The sequence below is a fragment of the Puccinia triticina genome, chromosome 7A (assembly GCF_026914185.1).
Source record: "Puccinia triticina chromosome 7A, complete sequence".
In the NCBI taxonomy this organism is placed as follows: domain Eukaryota; kingdom Fungi; phylum Basidiomycota; class Pucciniomycetes; order Pucciniales; family Pucciniaceae; genus Puccinia; species Puccinia triticina.
In genome coordinates, this window is record NC_070564.1 from 3,203,977 (window position 1) to 3,223,820 (window position 19,844).

Genomic DNA, 19,844 nt, shown 5'->3' on the forward strand with positions numbered 1-19,844 from the left:
GCAAGAAAGGCTGAAGAAGTGGAACGACTACATCGAGGTTGCAAGCTCAGAACAGCTCGATATGTCTAAATGAACCCAGCAAAAATTTGCCAACAATGTTCAGGCAGAAATGTCAAAATTTGAACACAGCAAAGACAGCGTTTCAACAGCAGCCAAAGCCATGGGGAGATCTACGGAGTTTGTAAATGAAGACTCTTCAATGAGGGTACTACTTGCGCTTGATGAAGCCAGCACGCTACACCAACAAGACCCGGGCTCTGATGATGAACCATCATTCGTTGACACCTTTTGTCAAGCAATCAGCAAGATACCTGAAAACATGGGGTTATTTGCAATCCTGGTCAATGCCACACCCCCAGTAGCCAATTTTAAGTTCCCAAGGAAATTTGACCCGGGCGCAAGACACGGTTTCGTGGGAGAAGAACTGCTTTATCCACCGATCTGCAAAATTCTTTTGTTTGATGTGATGGTCCCGTCTGACCAACCCCAATCCTGGGTGGAATTGGTGTCTCCGGAGCGACTCTTCAAGTACGGAAGTCCAATCTATGGTGCCTACTTTTGTGATGCCATGGCCAAACAGCATCCGCCCGCGGAAATTTACAAGGCCATTTGGAGTTTGGCTGGGCTAAAACTGCTCGGGCCGACCGGACTCACTCGACCAGGCATCTTGACAAGAGCGCAAGACTTTGCATTCCTTGGTCCCACCATCCAGCCACGGATTGATGGCGCCTTATACTTCAACGCCGAGCTCATTGCATGCCATGCCGCTCATTGCAATCACATCTTCCCAGACTGGGATGCGGTGATTAGTAACTACCCGTTGCAATTTACTCTTGCAGCAGCTTCTCTCAACTTTCTGCAGGATGAGGGTATGTTGATTCAAGGCATCAAATCAGTCATTACAATTGTGCAACTTGGACTCGCTCCCGCCAGAGGCACTTGTGAACTTGCTACTCGGATCATTTTGTTGCAGGCAATGCAACACACTCTAGCTACATCGGACAAAGATGGTGTACGCACTGGGTGTCCAGTTTGTTTGGTGAATTTCTTGAGAGCTTTAACTGGCAAAAACGACTTGGTTCTCAGTTCAATAGGCCCCAAGCAGAAGAAGGATCTTTTGGATAATGGAATGGTTTTTTGGAATCATTTCTCTTGCATCAACTATTCTCCGACACCCAAAAACCTTTTAGGTTTCATGCACCAATGCATGGCTGCGCAATGCCGTTCAGACCAGCTAGGTATCAACCAGATTTTTGCAATATACCTCAAGCGTGACTCAGACGATCTGCATGAAAAGAACATTTCATTCTGTGGAATTTGGGCCAGTAGCTGGCAAATGGACCGCAGTGTAGAAGATGAACAGTTACCCAATACTTTATTGAATGTTCAACTCCAGCACAGCAAACCTTGTCTGATCGTAAATATCAACTTGGACAGTGCTCAGTCAAGTCGACCTGATCTTACAAGTTCAAATGCTTGTAGGGAACACAATGAAGCCAGTGGACAAAACATCCGACAGGCCTCTCTCTGCTTTAATGATTTGGATCAAATTAAATGTCTTAATCAAGGGTTAATCAATGCCTTGGAAGAACTCATCAATGCCAAGCCAGATCTTGCAGAGCTTCAACATGGTGAGGCAGGGAAACAATATTACAAGATAATTAACCCACTCCTAAAATCAAGCAATTAAATAGCACTGTATTTCATCAAGTCTCAAATTTACAATGTTCTTTTCTAAGTAACAAAATTCTAAAATAATTCCAGTTAACTTGCCTGGGTCTTGCATTTCTTGGGCTTGGAAATGCTTCCTTTTTTGCAAACAGCTGTGGTGCAATTAGCAGATCCACACTCCACCTTTGATACCCTGTTGGTCATATTCATTTGTAGAAGATGGTTGTCTGAGACCAACAAGGAAAAGGATGAGTTGACCAATTCAAGGAAAAAAAACTTGATGTATTGAGATACCAATGTCAGGTAGTGATAAAAGTAAATTTGTGTGGTAGGACTAAGTTGATGTGACTGGTGCTACTGATGATAGCAGGACATGATTGTATGTGGTTCAATCAAGTCAATGGCCCTGAGGGTGATATTGGCCACACTAGTAAGAATCAAAGCTATAATGATAGCTGGGAACCACATGGTTTTTCTGTTTCCTTTTTTATTTTTGAATAAAAGTTCTGGGGACAGGCTGATCCTCTTGTCTCAGAAACTCACAGGCTGGAGCACATCAGCATAATTCAGTCCCTCCAAAATATAGCTGTGCACATTGGTGCTAAGGCCAACTTGAAAGAAAAAACACACCAAAATGGCTCATGCTGAGGCATTGGCCCAAAATACTGATTCCTCTTTGACTGTGGCATCAGCCCAAAATGCTGAGCATCAGCTCACTGCCACACAAAATGAACTATGGCAACAGCCCAACATCTTTTTTAACTGTAGCATCATTGGCCCAATTTCTTTGCTCAAGCATCAGCTCTACATCACCAACCTCATGCCAGTGTTGGGTACACCACTCTCAGAGGGCTGGTACAGATACACCAGCTTGCCAAGAGGAAGCCCTCTTGGCAAGCTAGTGTATGCATCCCAGCCCGCCAAAACCAATCCCTTTTGGCGAGCTGGTGTATGTATACCAGCCCACCAAGAGGAATTCCTTTTGGCAAGCTGGTGTATGTATTCCAGCTGGCCAAGAGGGAGCCCAGGGGAGCCCCTTGGCGAGCTGATGTATGTATACCAACCCGCCAAGAGGACTCCCTCCTGGCGAGCTGGTGTTTGTAATGCAGCTTTCCAAGAGGAAGCCCTCTCGCGAAGCTTCTGGTGATGTGGGGGGTATATGGCGGGTAACTTTTGCACAAAATGGTGGACATGGGCACCCGCACCCGTATCCGCTAACAGGTACCTGTTGAAGTCCAGCAGGTACCCGCTGACAAACACCAGGTACCTGCAAAGGGGTACCTGGTGCCATCTCTAATATGAGTATAGGCTTAGCTACATACTAGCATATCAGATCTAACATACAGATAATCCCAACAGCCCCCCTTGCTGATAACTAGTACTAAGTTCTAGAATGAAGTAGAAAAAAACAAAATTAGATATTGTACCAATGACGGTGGAAGATCTGTACGGTAGGCTTAATAATTAATAGCTTTGGATGTATTAAGAAAAAAAATGCTAGCTATAAACTGGTTCAGTTACTCATGAATTATTTCCATGTCACCTTCATTGTTGTAAGATCCAGATTCATAGCTACCAAGCTTGACTGCAGAGGACCAATGGCCTTGTTTGCCACAGTTGGAGCAGGCAACATTCCTGCCGGTTGCAGCCAATGCAGAGACTAGATTGGTTGTCTTGGTTCTGTTTAGGCTGACCTTGTGGGCTTCCAGAGCTCCAATGGCACCATCAAGTTAAATCTACATCATGGTTTATAAACAAAGTCCCTGATGTTTGACCACAAGAAATCAAGGCCTGCCATGGGAAAATCCAAATTTTGAAACTGGTAGGGAGTTTGTTGATGGCGCGCAGATTTTCAGCGGCCACACAAGAATTACTGATCCAGAGAGCAGTGGCGCAGTAGGATCACGGTGGGTGTTCCAAAAGGCTTTGTGCAAGCAGATATTTGTGTACTCTAGTGTTCTTCTCATAGGCATTGACAATAGTTGAGAAGATTTTGAAAGCTGGTTTGAACTTTTGATAGCGTTGAGAAAGGGCGTTAGTGAGGTTAACCTCAATTTTTGGCCAGGCTAGATCTAATAGACAGTCCCAGTTTCTGGCAATCTACTTTGGATTGTAGCCCTTCACAAAGTTGGCCAAGCAGGTGGCGGAGTCAGAGGGGCTGACTATGTTTTCCTATTCTGGCTGGAGAAGGGTCATTTTAACAATTTAAATTGTTTTTTGATTACTGAGGATATTATCCAGACAATCAAACCATCTGGGAAACACATACTTGGTGCTATCTAGAAGCTTGACTGTTGCAATCAAGGGTGAAACATTCTTACCTTGTCAATAATTGGTCATTGTTGGTTGAGATGTTCACTATTGTAATATGCTCATGCAGTTGCCCAAATGTACAACTGTATGATATTTCCTGCAATCATGAATCCATCATTTCACATTCCTTGGAGGTTCAAAACCTTGAGAGTGAATCATGTGTGGCCTATGTACTTTTGAAGGCAAGATGTAGCCTGTAGGGCTTCAATTTTGCACCAGGGCGGGAAATTTGACCCATAGGATGCTGTTGTGATGTGGTGTCAAATTCTGACACCGGGAAAATGGATTGAGGCAGTCTTGACTCCTCAGCTTCCATACCAAAATTGGCCACTTACTCCCAAGTCCCTCCTTTTGAGGCTTACACTTTTCCCAAGGGGTGCCTGCCTGCCAACTCCAAAGGGAGGACTAAGTTCAAATTGGGTTGCTTGGATCCAACCACCGTGGTGACAGGCTACCCTAGGAGGCTGCATGGGAAGGAATCACTGCAAAAATAACTGGTTCAACTGTAAGCAGTTGACATGTGGGAACTTGACGGAGGCTTTTGGTGTTACTCCAACCTTCCTCAAAGGGTTCCCTCAACCAAACTTCAATGCCCAGTGATTGTGCACATTGCACAGTGACTGTGCCTCAAAGGCAGTCATTTTATTACAAGTGGGGCTACAATGGCAGCTTGGTCAGATCACCCTGCATTTCAAATGCAAGTAGTTGACCCAGTTTTTCTTGTAGTGAATCAATTCCCCTACTGTATACCCTCCGCACAGTGTACAGCTTAGGCGCCACCTACATGGACAACCAGACAAACTTACCAACATTTTAGCTTAAAATGTTGATTCCCGTGGCCATTAGGGGGGTTCACAATTGAATTTTGGAAAAACATCAGAGTCCATCACTGCCAAGGGGGCTGTATTGGTGACAATGTAATGTATTGGTGGGCCCCGCCAACATACACCAGGAAAAAAAAATATTCACTTGATGGCAAGTGACATGATGCAGCTTTGGTTTCTGCTCCAGAGCTACTCCAGCGCTGCTCCAAGTCTGCTCCACCAGCACTTGTAGAGCTTGCAGGACTGCACCAGAGCACTCAATGTGGCACAGTCAGCTGATCCTAATTTTTTCCCAGGAACAGCTGAGCAGTAGGCATTGACTGAGCCTGGGCCAAAGCTGAGCATTGGCTGAGCCTGGGCCACAGCTGAGCATTGGATATTCCAAGCCTGAAACAAATCCAAGTGTCAGCTGGACCAAGAATATTCCAAATCTGAGCATCAGCTTAGCCAACAATGGTCCAAAGCTGAGCATCATCTTGGAAAAGGCTTGTGCAGAGCTTAGGATCAGCTGGGACAATACTGTTCCAAAGATTAACACCAGTTGGGCCAAAATTTTTCAAAAGCTGAGCATCAGCTGAGCCAATGCTGGTACAAAGCTGAGCATTGGCTGAGCCAAGGCTGTTCTAAAGCTGAGTATCAGATGTTTTGAGACTATTCAAAAAATTAATATCACCTGAGCCAAGGCTGTTCCACAGCCAAGCATCAGCTGAGCCAAGGCTGTTCCACAGCCAAGCATCAGCTGAGCCAAGGCTGGTCCACAGCTGAGCATCAGCTGAGCATCAGCTGAGCCAAGGCTGGTCCACAGCTGAGCATTGTCTTAGCCAAGGTTGGTCCACAGCTGAGCATCAGCTGAGCCAAGGCTGGTCCACAGATGAGCATAAGCTGTTACAGGAGTGATCAGACTCAGAATCTGAGCATTGGCTGGGCCGAGATTTATCCAAAGCTGAAAATCAGCTGAGCCAATACTGGTCCAAAGCTGAGCATTGGCTGGGCCAATGATAGTCCTAATCTGAGTCTAAGATGAGCCATGACTGGAATAAAGCTGAAAATAAGCTGGGCCAGGACTGGTTCTGATCTGGGCAACAAAGCTGAGCATGAGCTGGGCACCAAAGCTGAGCATAAGCTGGGAGCTAAAGCTGAGTATCAGCTGACCAGAAATGGGGATCAGTGGTGCCCAGCAAAAACTGAGGATCTCCTGTGGAAATTCTTAAACTGGTTAGATGATGGGTAGATGGTAGGTAGATGATGGGTAGATGGTGGGTAGATGGTGGGTAGCCCGCTGGAGCTGGCATGATGTCACTTGTCATCAAGTGACTATTTTTTTTTCCTGGTGATAAGATCTGTCTGGGAGACCAATATTATATTGCTTGCCTCCGTTCAACCTCAAGGTTGGGGGTTGCAAGCAATTCAAACCCTTTTGCAGTGCATTTTTAGGCCTTGATGAACAATTTTTTTAAAAAAATTGTCAAGCTGTTCACATATTAATGTTCCTTGGAAATCAGAAAAACTTTTGAATTTTTTATCAAGTTGTTCATAAAGGCCTTTAAATGGGCTCTAAATTTTCTCTAAAAATTCTATCGTGAACCCCCTATTTTAAGCTCCCCATTTTATTGACCAGCTAGCTGTGTAATTTTAGTTGGGGACTTAAAATACTCCAACATGGACCGGGCTATATACATAGTTTTCTTCAAGGGCTCAATCAAAGCAGTCATATATTTCATGTTGATCAAGTGCCTGGACTTGAGTTATCTCTTTTAACCTTATACTTACTGTACTCGTCAGCTCCAACCAACCAAGCCAGTTTTGACTTTTGTTCATAGCAAGGCTCACAACTGGCAGCAGGTATACTTGTAGTAAGTGATCAGTAATGCTCCGCATGAATCTTCCGTGCCTTAGACAGTCAAGTTCTTCCCATAACTGTTGATGAGGTTGAGTTTTCACAAATGTGTTTCTGCAGGGAAAAGGGATTGTGATGAGGGCCGAATGGAGGGCTTACATAAGCTGGGTTGCAATGATGTATCCGCCGGATACATACACAGTTAGCTTTGGCTTGGGCTTATCTCCGTCGGACCTCCAGTCTGCTGGCGATCATCAGAATATCAAAACTGCAGTAATACATCTTCAGCTCGAACGAAAAACCAAACGAACGAACGAGAACACACGACATACCAACTCACGCGTATAGTCCGATCCGACCCACTCCAGCAGGCTCTCTTCTCCAACTGAGCGAAGGGTTTACACCGATGTCTGCAAATCGAAGAATTGCTAAGGTAAATCAACTTCTCTCCAAAAAAAAATAATAGAAAAACAGAACTATTGACTTGTTATCTGGTATTCTTTGGGATATTTCCTTGCTCCGTTCGTCGTTTTGAAAAACACCCTTGATCGGTGGTCGGCCGATTTTGAAACCCGGTAGGAATATACCGATCTGCAGTCGAATCCTATCAACAATGTGACGATCGAGCCTGACGAGAACAACGTCTTACATTGGACTGGTGGGTGCTTATCATCCTTTCTCTCCCTCTCTCTCCTCATTCCCCTTATTTTTATAAACAAAAAATAAATAATCAAAGAAGGAAATGGAAAGGAAGCGCACTTGTCAGTATACACATGGATATCCAGTGTTGTGGATAGTATATCTATCTCCCAAACCGAAGCGGATGAGCAATCGAAAAAGAAACATATCTAACACACTCCTCTTCCTTTTTTCCCCGGACGAAAAATCGAATGGTTGTAGGAATTATGGAGGGACCTGTGAGCGTTTACAAAATTGGTGTCTGTTTTCCACTTCGAAGAAAACAAGGTCTGAGGAAGAGATTTGGCGGTTTTGATTGATGACTAATACGTGCAGGTTGGATCGTGTTACGAGGGCGGGAAGTTCAAAATAGAAGCGACGTTTCCGTTAGAGTACCCGTTCAAAGCACCGGTAAGCATCTTTCCCTCCGACAAATCCATCATCAATCTTCTGCTTTCTTTTTTTCCAATCGATTGATTTTCTTCCAAAAAAAAAAAAAAAAAATGTTGTGCGTAATAATAAGACGATCAAATTCTTGACGAGGATCTATCACCCTAATATCACCCAAGAAGGCCTGCTCTGCATAGGTCTCTTGAAGCCAGACGCTTGGAAACCTTCGATCAGGATCGAGCATGGTCTGTCTTTTGTCTCCTCTCCCAGTTACATTCCAATTGGACACCGAATAATTGCTGATGTTTGATATTGATCTGGATCATGTTATCGTCATTTTTTTTGGTCCCAGTGCTTAGAGCAATTGTTAATCTATTAGTCGAGCCAAATCGTCAGTAGCCCTTTCTTCAGTCCTCAACACTTCTCACACTGAATAGTCAGATGCCGGTGTTTTTTTCTTCTTCTTTCGTGTGATGGGATGTATGTAGCCGAGGACGCGATTGTGGCCAGTATCGCTGAACAGTTCGATAAGGACTACGAGTTGTTCAAGAGCACTGCTCAAGAGCATGTTCGAAAAGTGAGCCCACTCGATCTCTCCCCCCATCCCCGCCGAAATAATTACTTTTCACTTATTCCTTTCTTTTCTGTTTGAAGTATGCAACTTGAAGAATTGAGGGTCACGCGACCAATCGTCGGTTACTGGGGCTGGACAGTACTAATCACAGTTGGCATGAGCTAGTTTTTTCTCTTACTTATAACCGCTATAGATCTCCTTCCTCTTATCTCGCTTTTGTTTGAAATTCTATGAGAAAAAAGAAAGCCAAAAAATATCTTTTGCCGTTGTACTATATTTGGAATTATATTTAATTTATATAATTTCTACATATACGATTCTCTACGCTCACCCTTGACTAGAACTACTACTGCCGAATGAAAGTTGATGATTTACGTTTGATCTTGCCCCCTGTCTACAACATATGAAGAATGTTTTTGGAAGTGCACATTTCCGCGCATGAGGTTTGCATCAGGTGTTGTGCTTGAACATGTCATCATCCAATCCAAGATAGGTGTTGTATTCTTTTTTGCATCTATTCTGTGCAGATGCAGCTGATGTTAGCGAGAAAAGGAGAAGTGTTTCTTCCGGGTGGGCCGAGGTTGGCAGGCGACCACCAACCACGATGGCCGAGAATATCCCCCTGCCAGACTCGCCAGCACCATCATCGTCAGCACACAACCCAGCCGAAAACAACCAGCACATCGAAGCAGAACCGCCAGCGCTGGATGCGATCATCCAGGCCCTGCTACCCATCCTCTCTGGCCAGAATACCTTGCTGGCACTCTACCAGACCCTCAACGAACTCGCGCAGAAAGCGGATACCCCCCTGACCGACCCCACCAGCCAACTGCTCAACTCCCTAGCCGGTCAGTTTACACCCCGTCTGGTCTCCAATAAAGAGCGAATGTTGCTGACGATTGTCCGATTTCAGAACGACATGATCAGTTGGACCGATTGAAGGTCTGTGATGCAAGCAACCCAGCCAATTCAATCGATCATCAACTAAAGCCTGATCAACCGCCACCACCAGATCCACCGGACGAAACAAAAGCTCAACAGGAACAATCTCGGCAGGAAATCGAGGCCCTCAAAACCGAACTCGAAACCACCCAAGCTAAATTGAAGCAGGAGGAGGAGAAGCGGGCAAAGTCAATCAGTCTCCTCCGCGCCGTTCGGCAGAAGCTCGTCCAGACCGAGAAGGACAAGAATGCCCTGGAGAGCGAGCTGAATGAGTCGAACAGCAACTCGAGCTCAAAGATCAAAGAATTGCAGGCCGACAAGAAATCGCTGGAGGATGAATTATCCAAGCTGAAGATCTCGCAAGAACAGCAGCTGTCCAAGCTACGCCATTCTTACGAAAGAGAGAACCAGTCGATCCGCAGTCAATTCGAGCGCGAGACGGCCTCAAAGAAATCCCAGTTCGAGCTCGATACGATCACCGCCAAGGCAGCCTACGAACGAGAGCTGACGAACCGGAACCAGAAGATCGTCCAAACCGAGGCTAGACTCCGGGATCTGTCGGCGGAGAGGGACCGGCTGTTCGAGCAGCTCCAGAACCGCCAGGCTGAGCTGGAAGACACGCGGGCCCAGCACGACGACCTCAAAGGTAGTGTGGACGAACTGCAACACGAACTCACCCAGTCCCAAAATCGGGTGCATGTGCTCTGCGAGGAAATAGAGCAGTTGGTCCACAAACAGGGCTCGACGCTGGAATCCGATCAGGTGATCCAAATGCTGAAAGAGCAGCATCTCCACGAAACCAAAACCCTCGAGACCCGGATCGCGCAGCTCGAAAAGGAGCGGATCGATGTCGAGAACGAGCTCGGCGAAAGCTTGAAAGAACGGCTTGAACAGATCGAACACCTGCGCAACCAGGCCCGGCTTAAATCCATCGAATATCACGATAGTCTCACTAGTATGGCCCAACGAAATCAGGAAATCTTGAAGAGTGACGCCCAAATCGATCTCCTCAAAACTCAGCTCAAAGCCGCCCTTCTGGCTCGGGACTCGCAGACGGACTCCATCGCCAGCTTAAAACAACAACTGGTTCGTGTCTTTCTGCCACTCTTTCCTCCCCTGACACTCTCCTGAGACCTGAAAAGAAATCCCCCGGACAATGACGTAATCGACGACAGGAAGAGCTGCAAACCGAGCTGAAAACAGCAACGGAAGAGCTCACACGAACGAGAGTGGAGCTCGAGGAGGGTTCAGAACGCGAGCGGATGCTGAGGGCGGAGAACAAGTCGCTGCGGGAGAACGAGATCCGGAAGGTGGACGAGGTGAAGGGCCTGTTCATGCGCGGGAACATCGAGCAGAACGTGCGCAAAGAGGGCGTCGGCTACTTCGCCCACTTCTCCCAGAAGCCGCCCGCCGGCTCGGCTCCACTACCGGCCACACCCGCGACGACGAGGGACCCGGCCCTTGGATCCGATCCTCCCCAGCCCGATCTCTCGACCCACGCCCCCGCCCCATCCTGCTCTCCCTCCCCCCACGCCTCACACATCCCCCCCACCACCCCGCCGCCTCCCCAGTCCTCGACGCTCGTCGACCCCGACTCCTCGTCTGTCAGTCTGGACAACCCGGCACTCGACGACGAAGCCCAACTCAACTTCGAGTATCTCCGGAACACACTCCTCCAGTTCCTCGAACACAAAGAAATGCGCGTACGTCCTCTCCCCCTCTCTCTCCACAGATGCCGTCTGTCGGACAGGTGCCCTGACGTTTTCGTTCCGTAGCCCCATTTGGTGAGAGTCTTGGGCGTCATCTTGCACTTCACTCCTCAAGAAATTCGAGTCAGTAGTTCCTCCTTCTCATCTCTGTTTTTACCCCCTTCCCCCCGGTTACCTGGTTCTTGATTCAATGCAACGAGGAATACTAATTAACTTTCTTTCAATCATTCTTGTTACTACCTTTTTTTTCCCGGCTTGCTCGGGTTTGCTTCCATTTTCTCTTTGTAAAACAGAGATTGGCTTCAAAAGTGTAATAAGCCATTATGTAATTATTTGTGTCTATCTGCCTCATTAAGTATAACTTGATTCTCTTTACTTGCAAAACATCTGAGTTTCTCTCCATTAGACCTTGATCTAGCTGTCCGCGTAATTCCGCTTCCTGTCTCTTCTCTCCTCCCCACACACACACACATCCAGCTCTTTTTTTTTTTTTTTCTGGGTTACTGGTTGTTTGTTTTATCTTCAAACCCTACATATTTTATATTTGTTATTTAACACCAGGGAAGAATGAGAAGATTGTGCTCGATGGTACGCTGCTGTCTATCCAGGTTTCTTAGTATAGACCGGTCCTAACTTAACTACAGCCATTCCGAAAAAGCTTGGCTTCTTTGGAAGGAATTTCCAGTGGAAATTCCCTCTGGATTTGCCAATGTATGTGCATCCAACATCAAGGTTTGACACATGATATCCAGACCTGCGAGCGCAGTCGCTTGTAGGATCCCACCAATCAAGCCGTTTGGTAGCGGAAAAAAAACACGCCAGCCGCTGGGACCAGCACCATCCAACCTCGCAAACAGGATCAGTATGCCATCCAGGGTAAAATCAGCCAAATTGCTTGATTCTGAACTCAGAATTAGGAAAAAATGAAAGGAAGGAGATGATTGAGGGCATCTGGCTGCTGCATATGCACCCTGCATATAAGAATGAGGTGGGCATGAATATACATATCTCCAACCTTGCCAGTGATTATTGGCAAATCCAAGACAAAGTTTGGGTGGAAATTCCCTCCAACAAAGCCAAGCTTTTTTGGAATGGCTGTAAGTCCCTCCCAAGGGAGGCCAAAGGCCTTCCTCTGGGAGGGACTTATGCCTTACAGGTGATTTTGGCCTGAGAGTTATGCCCCAAATCCTTGCCTTTTTGTGCTACGGTCCCTGTACGGTGGTGTGTTTTTGTGATCACCCCGTACATTTTCACTAAGACTCATCAGAAGCGTGGCTATCTCCAGCCACCTTCTGGTGTATTTTTCTCCTTTCCAAACTTGAGATACAGGGGATGTAAACACAAAAAAACTTGTCCTGGCTAGAACAGATGATTGATCACTGTTTTTCCAACTGGCTCCCTCGGGATTTGGAGTAAATGGCTGAAAATGCATGTTCCCACACGCATCCTGCAGCTTTGTGACATTCTCAGATCTGTCAGAGCAGTGAGTCCTGGATACGTGTCATTTTTTTTTCCTCGAGGCAAGTGTATGGATTTTCACTAAAAATGCTGTTTCAACAGTCTCCAGGTTGGCTTTTGCCATCCACCATCTTTGATGTATCATTGTGAGTGAGGCAGGAGGACTCATGATGATATTGATGCATCAAAAATTAGACAAGATGTTGATATTTCATCTGATCCAAAAACATTGTTGGGATCCTTGGAGGTGAAGGAGCTATGGGAACATTTGTCAAAATCAGCATTTTTGGCCTTTGCTCTCAGTCCTAAATCACCAATGCCGCATAAGTCCCTCCGGTGGAGGCGCTTTGCGCCCCCACCTTTGGACTTAGTTAAGTTTGAGACCGGTCAACAAGAGGAGGTTTGACCTCCCCCAATGACACAGACCGGTTGTTGAGAGTAGCTATGACCGGCACAGCACACCTCCAGTCTGTACTGGTCATTGAGAGGGGACATGACCTTTCCTAGAGGGGGCATGCCCTTGGTGACTGTACTGGTCCTTGAGAGGGGACATGACCTTTCCTAGAGGGGGCATGCCCTTGGTGACCGGCACAGACCAGTTGGTCATCAAGAGGAGGTGTGACCTCACTCTCTGACTAGCGCAGACCGGTCTTTCACCTAACTTAACCAAGTCCTTCCTGATGCGGGAGGTCGGAGTTCGGAGTTTGGGTGGTGGAGGGGGGACACTGTCCCGCAGCAATGGTGAAACGGTACAGTACATGTATTGGTATTTTTTTTGAGTCCAATACACTGTATTGGTATTGGATCAAGTCACCAAACCAATACAATCCATGGTATTGTATTGCCAATACATTCTGATACAATACAATACAAGTTATTGCTGGGAGGGGCCATTGGATTGAGCGCCAATTGCCCAGAAAAGGTGTTGTTTTTTTAGATACAATACCACCATATTGTATCTTTTTTTCAATACAGTACATGGTATTGAATTCTGATGTATCAAAAAAACAATACTATACATAGTATTGAATACCAGTCCCGTATTGTATTGTTTCACCATTGCCCGCAGGAAGCCTCCAAAGGAGGGACTTACAGTGACCCCGCCATGTAGGCATTCACGATGTAAGCATAATCACAATGTAAGCATAGCATAAATGTAGATTTCCCGCAACCATTTTCTTGGTTTTGCTGGGACTTTACCTCAATAAGAAGCATGCCGCAATGTAAGCATAGGATTTTTGTCCACCATCCTTATGCTTACATGGCGGGGTCACTGTATGCGCTATGTTGACCCCCTGGCAGTAGAGAACTAGAAAAATGATGTTTTTCAATCCTTCTGGACGCGCCATTTGTCACCAGGTAATAAATTCTTGGGGGAGCAAGATGTGCACAACATCATGGAGTTCCTTTTTACATATTGTACAAATTTTTGGGGCCTTGGGTGCCCCATGAATTCCTTTTTTGTGACTGACAGGTCCACTTCATTGTGCATTCCATATTTTGCACTGTAGAGAATCTGAAATTGATAATGTTACAACTATGATTGCAGCTCAATCAGAGGAGTTGAAGATGAGAAAAAATAGTAGAAAGAAGGGGACAGCTTGAGCCATCCCAGAAATGTAAATTAGAGCAAAAAAGTTTCAGAAACCCATGTGGGAGATTGGTTTTAAGAAAGTCCTCACCAAAATGCCTAACTAATTCTCTACTGCCGCGGGGTCAACATAGCGCATAAGTCCCTCCTTTGGAGGTTGCTTTGTGTTGTAGGTTGGGGTGTGCAAACTCCACATTTGGAGTACAGATGGGTCAAGAGGAGTTCAGGGAGGAGCAATGAGACAATAAGGATCTATGTCACAACAAAGACAACACTTTGCTCCCCCAAGGAGGGAATTAGCTAAGTTAGGGGAATTGCGGGCTATCACACCATTTGGGTGGGAGAACATCCACCAAAAAGTGTTGAAAATCTACACTTTGAATTTTCCAGCCTGCAGCTTTAACACTGTCAGGACCCCGGCAAGCCTCTACTAGACACCCTTACGTGATACCCCGGGAATTTGCCATTTTGAAACGGCTGTAGTTTTCATTTTTTGGAGAGAACCAACTGTTTGAAACCAACTACGTCAGTATGTTCAATTTTGTAATTTTTTGGCATAGTGGATTGAAACAAGTTACGTAAGTAACATCTGCAGCTATTTGTGGGGGTTTTGGATAAGAAAAGTGCAAAATTGATGTTCTGGTTATCATTGCTGATGTATTACAAAAAATGGATTAAAATCACTTTTAGAAGCCTTTCAGACCTTCCTCGACCCTTTTAATGTAACATGGGAGCAGGAGAGAACAGGGAGGAACTAATATGTATGCAAACTATGTTTACGCCTTTAAGCACAAAAACAAATTGAAACAAAACACGTGAGTATGTCATTTTTTCCCTTGGAAGGGAAGACCAGATTGAAAAAGGGTACGTCAGTATGTCCCAGAAGAAAAAAATCACAGTAGTGTCCATTTGAAACAAGTTTCACAGGTTTACGTAAGTATCATTTTTGCCAAAAAAAAATCATTTTGAAACAATTTACGTAAGGGTGTCTAGTAGGGGCTTGCCTGGGTCCTACACTGTCCCTACCATTATCAGAAATTAAGCAGATATATGAGGGGCCCGGTTCCTTGTTGTCGTGGGTGTGGCCGGTGTGGTGCTCTATCCCAAGCCACAAGTAGTATTTTGTTATCTTCTTTTTACATATATTCATCAGTACACTGTCTATTACCCCATAACCCTTCACAAATACTTCATTATCATTGCATATTCAGATTCTACGCCTGATCTTTACCTATAGTCACTCACACATAGTACCCCTTTATCTTCAATGGTTCAATAGTTATTAAGGATATAATATTTACAGAAAACCTACAGTCTTCATTAGTTACAACATTCATTTCATTAGTAACTTACTTAAATCATTATAGTACATTCCTCTTACAGATATTTTCTCACATATTAAACCCTTTTACATACATTGCACATTATTTACTATGCCTATTGTACACATTACATCATAGGATCTGTGCTTACCTATTTCAGTAGTGCTCATCATTACAATTTGTTACTATGTTCACATCACCTTCCCTATTTGTACAGTCTTTATTCCCATAGCCAGAACCCTTCCCCATTTGTACAGTCTTTCTTCCCATAGCCAGAATTCCTCTTGACTGCTCATCTTTCAGCTTAACATAAGAACTGTCCTTTCCCCCACTTGTAGATTCTCCAGTCACAAATTATCAATGAAGATTATACAGACATTATAGCAGAAATTCCTCATCACCCATTTGCATATTGAACTCATTGCTATTGCCCCAACCATTGCTATTGAACATTGCTCATTGCACATCTGCACTCACCATTGCTATTGAACCATTGCATTGCTTCCACTTCTTCAATTATTGCCCCAACCCTCTCATCCTCAGTAGCCAAACAGTAGTTAAAGCTCATAGTACTATTTCCTATGATCAAGTAGAAATCAGCCACACATTTTCTTCTTTTTCTTATTGTTACTCTCATCCCCTCAGCATTAGTCAGGAAGGCAGCCTCACCAGCACCCTTGCATAGCTTACATTAGTACTAGTTTTGCTATCCATCTCCCTTCCAAGCTTTATTCCCCCCTTTGAGTAGTTCCACACCGGTAGTTGAGCCAAGCCGGCGGGTGGCTTCTGGGAGAGATTGGCAAACTAGCCAAAACCCTCTTTGCGCATGTTCTGCTCAATGTCCCTGCGCATGAACAGGCCCTTCACCTTTTCCACCTTTGGGATCTCGTTCTCCCGCAGCGACTTGTTCTCCGCCCTCAGCATCCACTCTTGTTCTGAACTCTCCCTGATCTCCACTCTTGTTTGCGTGAGGTGTTTGGTTTCTGTTTTCAGTTTGTTTTTCAGCTCTTCCTGTTGTCAATTACGTCATTGTCCAGAGAATTTATTTTTAGGTCTCAGGAAAGTGTTAGGGAAATAAAGAGTGGCAGAAAGACACAAACCAGTTGTTGTTTTAAGCTGGCAATGGAGGCGTACCTCAATGTAGCCTAAACAATCATAAATGAATATGGTTGTCAAGAATTATGTACAACTAAAAAAACACAACCATGGATGAGCAATTACATAACTACCCTTTCATAGCCAAGCAAGCACACGCCGGGATTTCTCACTGGCATGCTGGCAAGGTCTGACCTCTGGCTGCCCAGTGACATGCCCGGGAAGCTGGCACACGGTCTAAATTCTTGCAGGAGTCTTGCCCAGAATCATCGCCTGGCAAGCGGAAAAAGCTCCAAGGATGAATACATAGGTAAATGTATCCGCACGCCGGGGATGATTCCTCCATGGCGAGTAACTTGATGTTGTACCTGCTTGCCAAGGTCCTTAGCAAGCAGGTACAAGATAAGTATGCTTGCTGAGGCCCTCAGCGAGCAGGTACAAGGTACTTGACCTGGAGGAATCTTTCCAGACAAGCCAAAGAGATTCTATCCCCACTGGCCGGCTACATAGAACAAACCTAATTTTGGTTGAGTATTCTCATCAGCAAGAATGCAAAATGAGACCACCAAGGAGGAGACTTTTGAGTTTTGACTCTTGCTCAGATTCCAGAATCATCCCCGGCAAGCAAAGAAGCTTCAAGGTCTGCGCACTTGCCCGGAGGATTCCTCTGACGCAAATACCTTGCAGCTGCTTGCCAAGAAATCTTCCTCTTCAAGCAGGTTGTAGGTCAGCCTGGAGGAGCTGAAGAACATTGATCTCTGCCGAGTACAAAGGCGCACCTGTTTGGAAATCCTCCCCAGCAAATGGGTGTATAGGTACATGTACCCGCTTGCCCACCCGGAATTATTCCTGGATCTTGGCAAGCAGGTGCTGGGTGCCCACCCAAGAGGAAGCTGCACATTACATAGTTAATCTAGTATTTACATACATATTCTTTTTTTCAATGCAATAACCATGGGGATTTACCCAAAGGAGAATTGTTTAGGCTGTATTCATCCCCCTACAATGGAGTCCGTCTGCAAGTTGCAAGCCAGAAGGGCAGCTTTGAGGTGAGTTTTGAGGAGATTGATTTGGGCGTCACTCTTCAAGATTTCCTTATTTCTTTGGGCCATACTAGTGAGACTATTGTGATATTAGATGGATTTAATTTTAAGCCGGGCCTGGTTGTGCAGATGTTTGATCAGTTTGAGCCGTTCTTTCAAGCTTTTGCCAAGCTTGTTCTTGACATGGATCTGGTCCTTTTCAAGCAGCGCAATCTGGATCTCAAGGGATTTGGTCTTGTGGAGATTTTTCTCTTCCAGAATTTGGATCACTTGATTGGATTTGGCCGTCAAGCCCTGTTTGTGGACCAACTGCTCTACTTCTTTGCAGAGCACATGCACCCAATTTTGGGACTGGGAGAGTTTGTGTTGCAGTTCATCCACACTACCTTTGAGGTTGTGGGCCCGCGTGTCTTCAAGCTCAGCCTGGCATTTCTGGAGCTGCTTGAACAGCCGTTCTGGTCCCTCTCTGCCAACAGCTCCTGAAGTATAGTCTTGGTTTAGAAGATCTTCTGGTTCCAGTTCTTCAGCTCTTGTCCGTTGTGGAACTCCTCAAAGATCAGGAAAGAGCTGTGAGGGGAAATAGTCAACTACACTACTGATAATGTAGAAGAGGCTACAGGTGCTGGTGAGGCTGCCCTCTTGACTAATGTTGATGGAGAGAGGGTTACACCAAGAAAAATAAAAGGGTGTGGATGATGATTCTCTTTGACTTAGATGGCTTTAACACTTTATGAGTTTGAGGTGTATCAATCCTACTGAGTGAGAGAGGAGAAGTGAGAAGGGGAAAAAGCAGAAGCTCTTGGGGAGTCACTCTGAGATGTGTAATGATGTCAGCTGGCTACTATGGCAGAGCCACCATGACAAATAAAAATATAAAAATAGTTCTACATATGAAAGAGATATTATTACTCTTACACATGTAAAACTACGCAAAAACATTAAATACATATATAATTAATTAATTACTCAGCTTTATGTAATTAATATGTAAAATATTATAGAAGATTCTTATTCTACGGGTAAAATAACCTAGGGTACCTCACTTACAAGTACCCTTAATTATTATCCCTTCCTTGTGTAAACTAACTTCAAAGTTTGCCCAAGTGCATCACGCCCCGCGTAGATGCACTTGTATGCACATATATATATAAGTACATATATTTACACCCATTTTTAGTGACGTAACTGAGGTGTTGTGTATAGTTTAAAAGATGGCTTTATTTGTTGCGTGGCGCACCCAAGCCCGCGTGCTCTGTTGCCTAGAGCTCAAGCCCGCGCTCCTAGTGTACATATATGCATAATGCATAAACTAGCCTGCAACCAAAGCGCTCAGGTTACCAGTAAGTAAGAATGGGCCAGAATACGCCCCAATAGCAATATTACATGTGTTATATGTCTTGTACACATGTAATTAATCACCAAACAAGATGTAATTACCACGTCATCCAATATCAAAACATTCTAGATGGAAAAAGGCTCTTGCAACGTGCACAGGAGACACTAGAAAGCGCCCCAGCTTCTCCCAAGCCTCACTACGTGTAAATTACAACTGTAGTAAATATGTAGAAGGGGTCAAATGAACTGGAGCACTTAATAAGCGCCTCCAGAACATGTATGTAGCACTGCTTGCACGTGTACAATTGCACAGAAGCCAGTTCTAGTACCTTCTGTGGCACATTTCCACGGAAATGAGCGTCACAGAACCCCCAAACCAGCCCCCATGACGTGTAAGGCATGTGTAAAAACACGCAGAACCTCTGTAAAAGGCTCTTGGCAACCCTTGTATCCAAGCCCCAAGGTTCCACGACCCACAGCGCCTTCTAGCGCAACCAAATTGCCTCAGAATGCGCCCACAAGTGTCCCCATGTCCCCTGGGCGCCCCTGGAGGCCTGCCTAGGCTATATAAAGGGCCCTTTCTCCGCCCAAAAGGAGATTCCCCAGATTTACATTACCTACTAGAATTTTACCCGCCTTCAACAGCCTCAATAGCCTGTGATTTGCCAGGTAAAATACCTACTTTCGTGATTTTTAGCCCCAATTTCCGCCCTGAAGCTGTCCAGTAACCACCCTGCCCTCAAGATTACCTCCTCTGAGCGCCTCCAACTGCCCAACTTCACGCCTGAAGAACCTCAAGTGACTCTAGGGTCTTATACTAGTAAGTTTAAGCCCCTTCTCTTGAGATTCTCCGCCATTTCTTTCTGGGATTTGAAACACCCCTGTTTACAGGCCCCAGTTCTTCATTCTAGAGGGATTAAACACCCCTGATTTATCAGGCCCCTCTTAAAAATTAGTTATATTCATTTTATTACGTCAAAATTGGCTCAAATTGACCCAAGTTGCCTTATTATTCTTACGCCATAATTCCCAACAATTACGTTGGAATTAACCCTTATAACC

General features: G+C 45.2%; 3 protein-coding genes across 3 annotated transcripts; all 3 read left to right on the forward strand.

Moving 5' to 3' along the window:
- Window positions 1-7,051: 7,051 nt before the first annotated feature.
- PtA15_7A378 (uncharacterized protein) lies at window positions 7,052-8,379 on the forward strand (the record flags this gene model as incomplete). Its single annotated transcript, XM_053170978.1, has 8 exons — window positions 7,052-7,078; window positions 7,225-7,303; window positions 7,546-7,562; window positions 7,660-7,734; window positions 7,847-7,958; window positions 8,066-8,104; window positions 8,202-8,290; window positions 8,368-8,379. The coding sequence occupies 8 exons, from the start codon at window positions 7,052-7,054 to the stop codon at window positions 8,377-8,379; spliced, it is 450 nt and encodes a 149-aa protein (XP_053022206.1).
- Window positions 8,380-8,891: 512 nt separating this feature from the next.
- On the forward strand, window positions 8,892-11,252 carry PtA15_7A379 (uncharacterized protein; the record flags this gene model as incomplete). The annotated part of the gene is made up of 5 exons (XM_053170979.1): window positions 8,892-9,135; window positions 9,201-10,315; window positions 10,405-10,932; window positions 11,005-11,061; window positions 11,232-11,252. 5 exons carry the CDS (start codon window positions 8,892-8,894, stop codon window positions 11,250-11,252), a joined length of 1,965 nt encoding a protein of 654 aa, XP_053022207.1.
- Window positions 11,253-17,409: 6,157 nt separating this feature from the next.
- On the forward strand, window positions 17,410-17,930 carry PtA15_7A380 (uncharacterized protein; the record flags this gene model as incomplete). Its single annotated transcript, XM_053170981.1, has 2 exons — window positions 17,410-17,453; window positions 17,522-17,930. 2 exons carry the CDS (start codon window positions 17,410-17,412, stop codon window positions 17,928-17,930), a joined length of 453 nt encoding a protein of 150 aa, XP_053022208.1.
- Window positions 17,931-19,844: the final 1,914 nt, after the last annotated feature.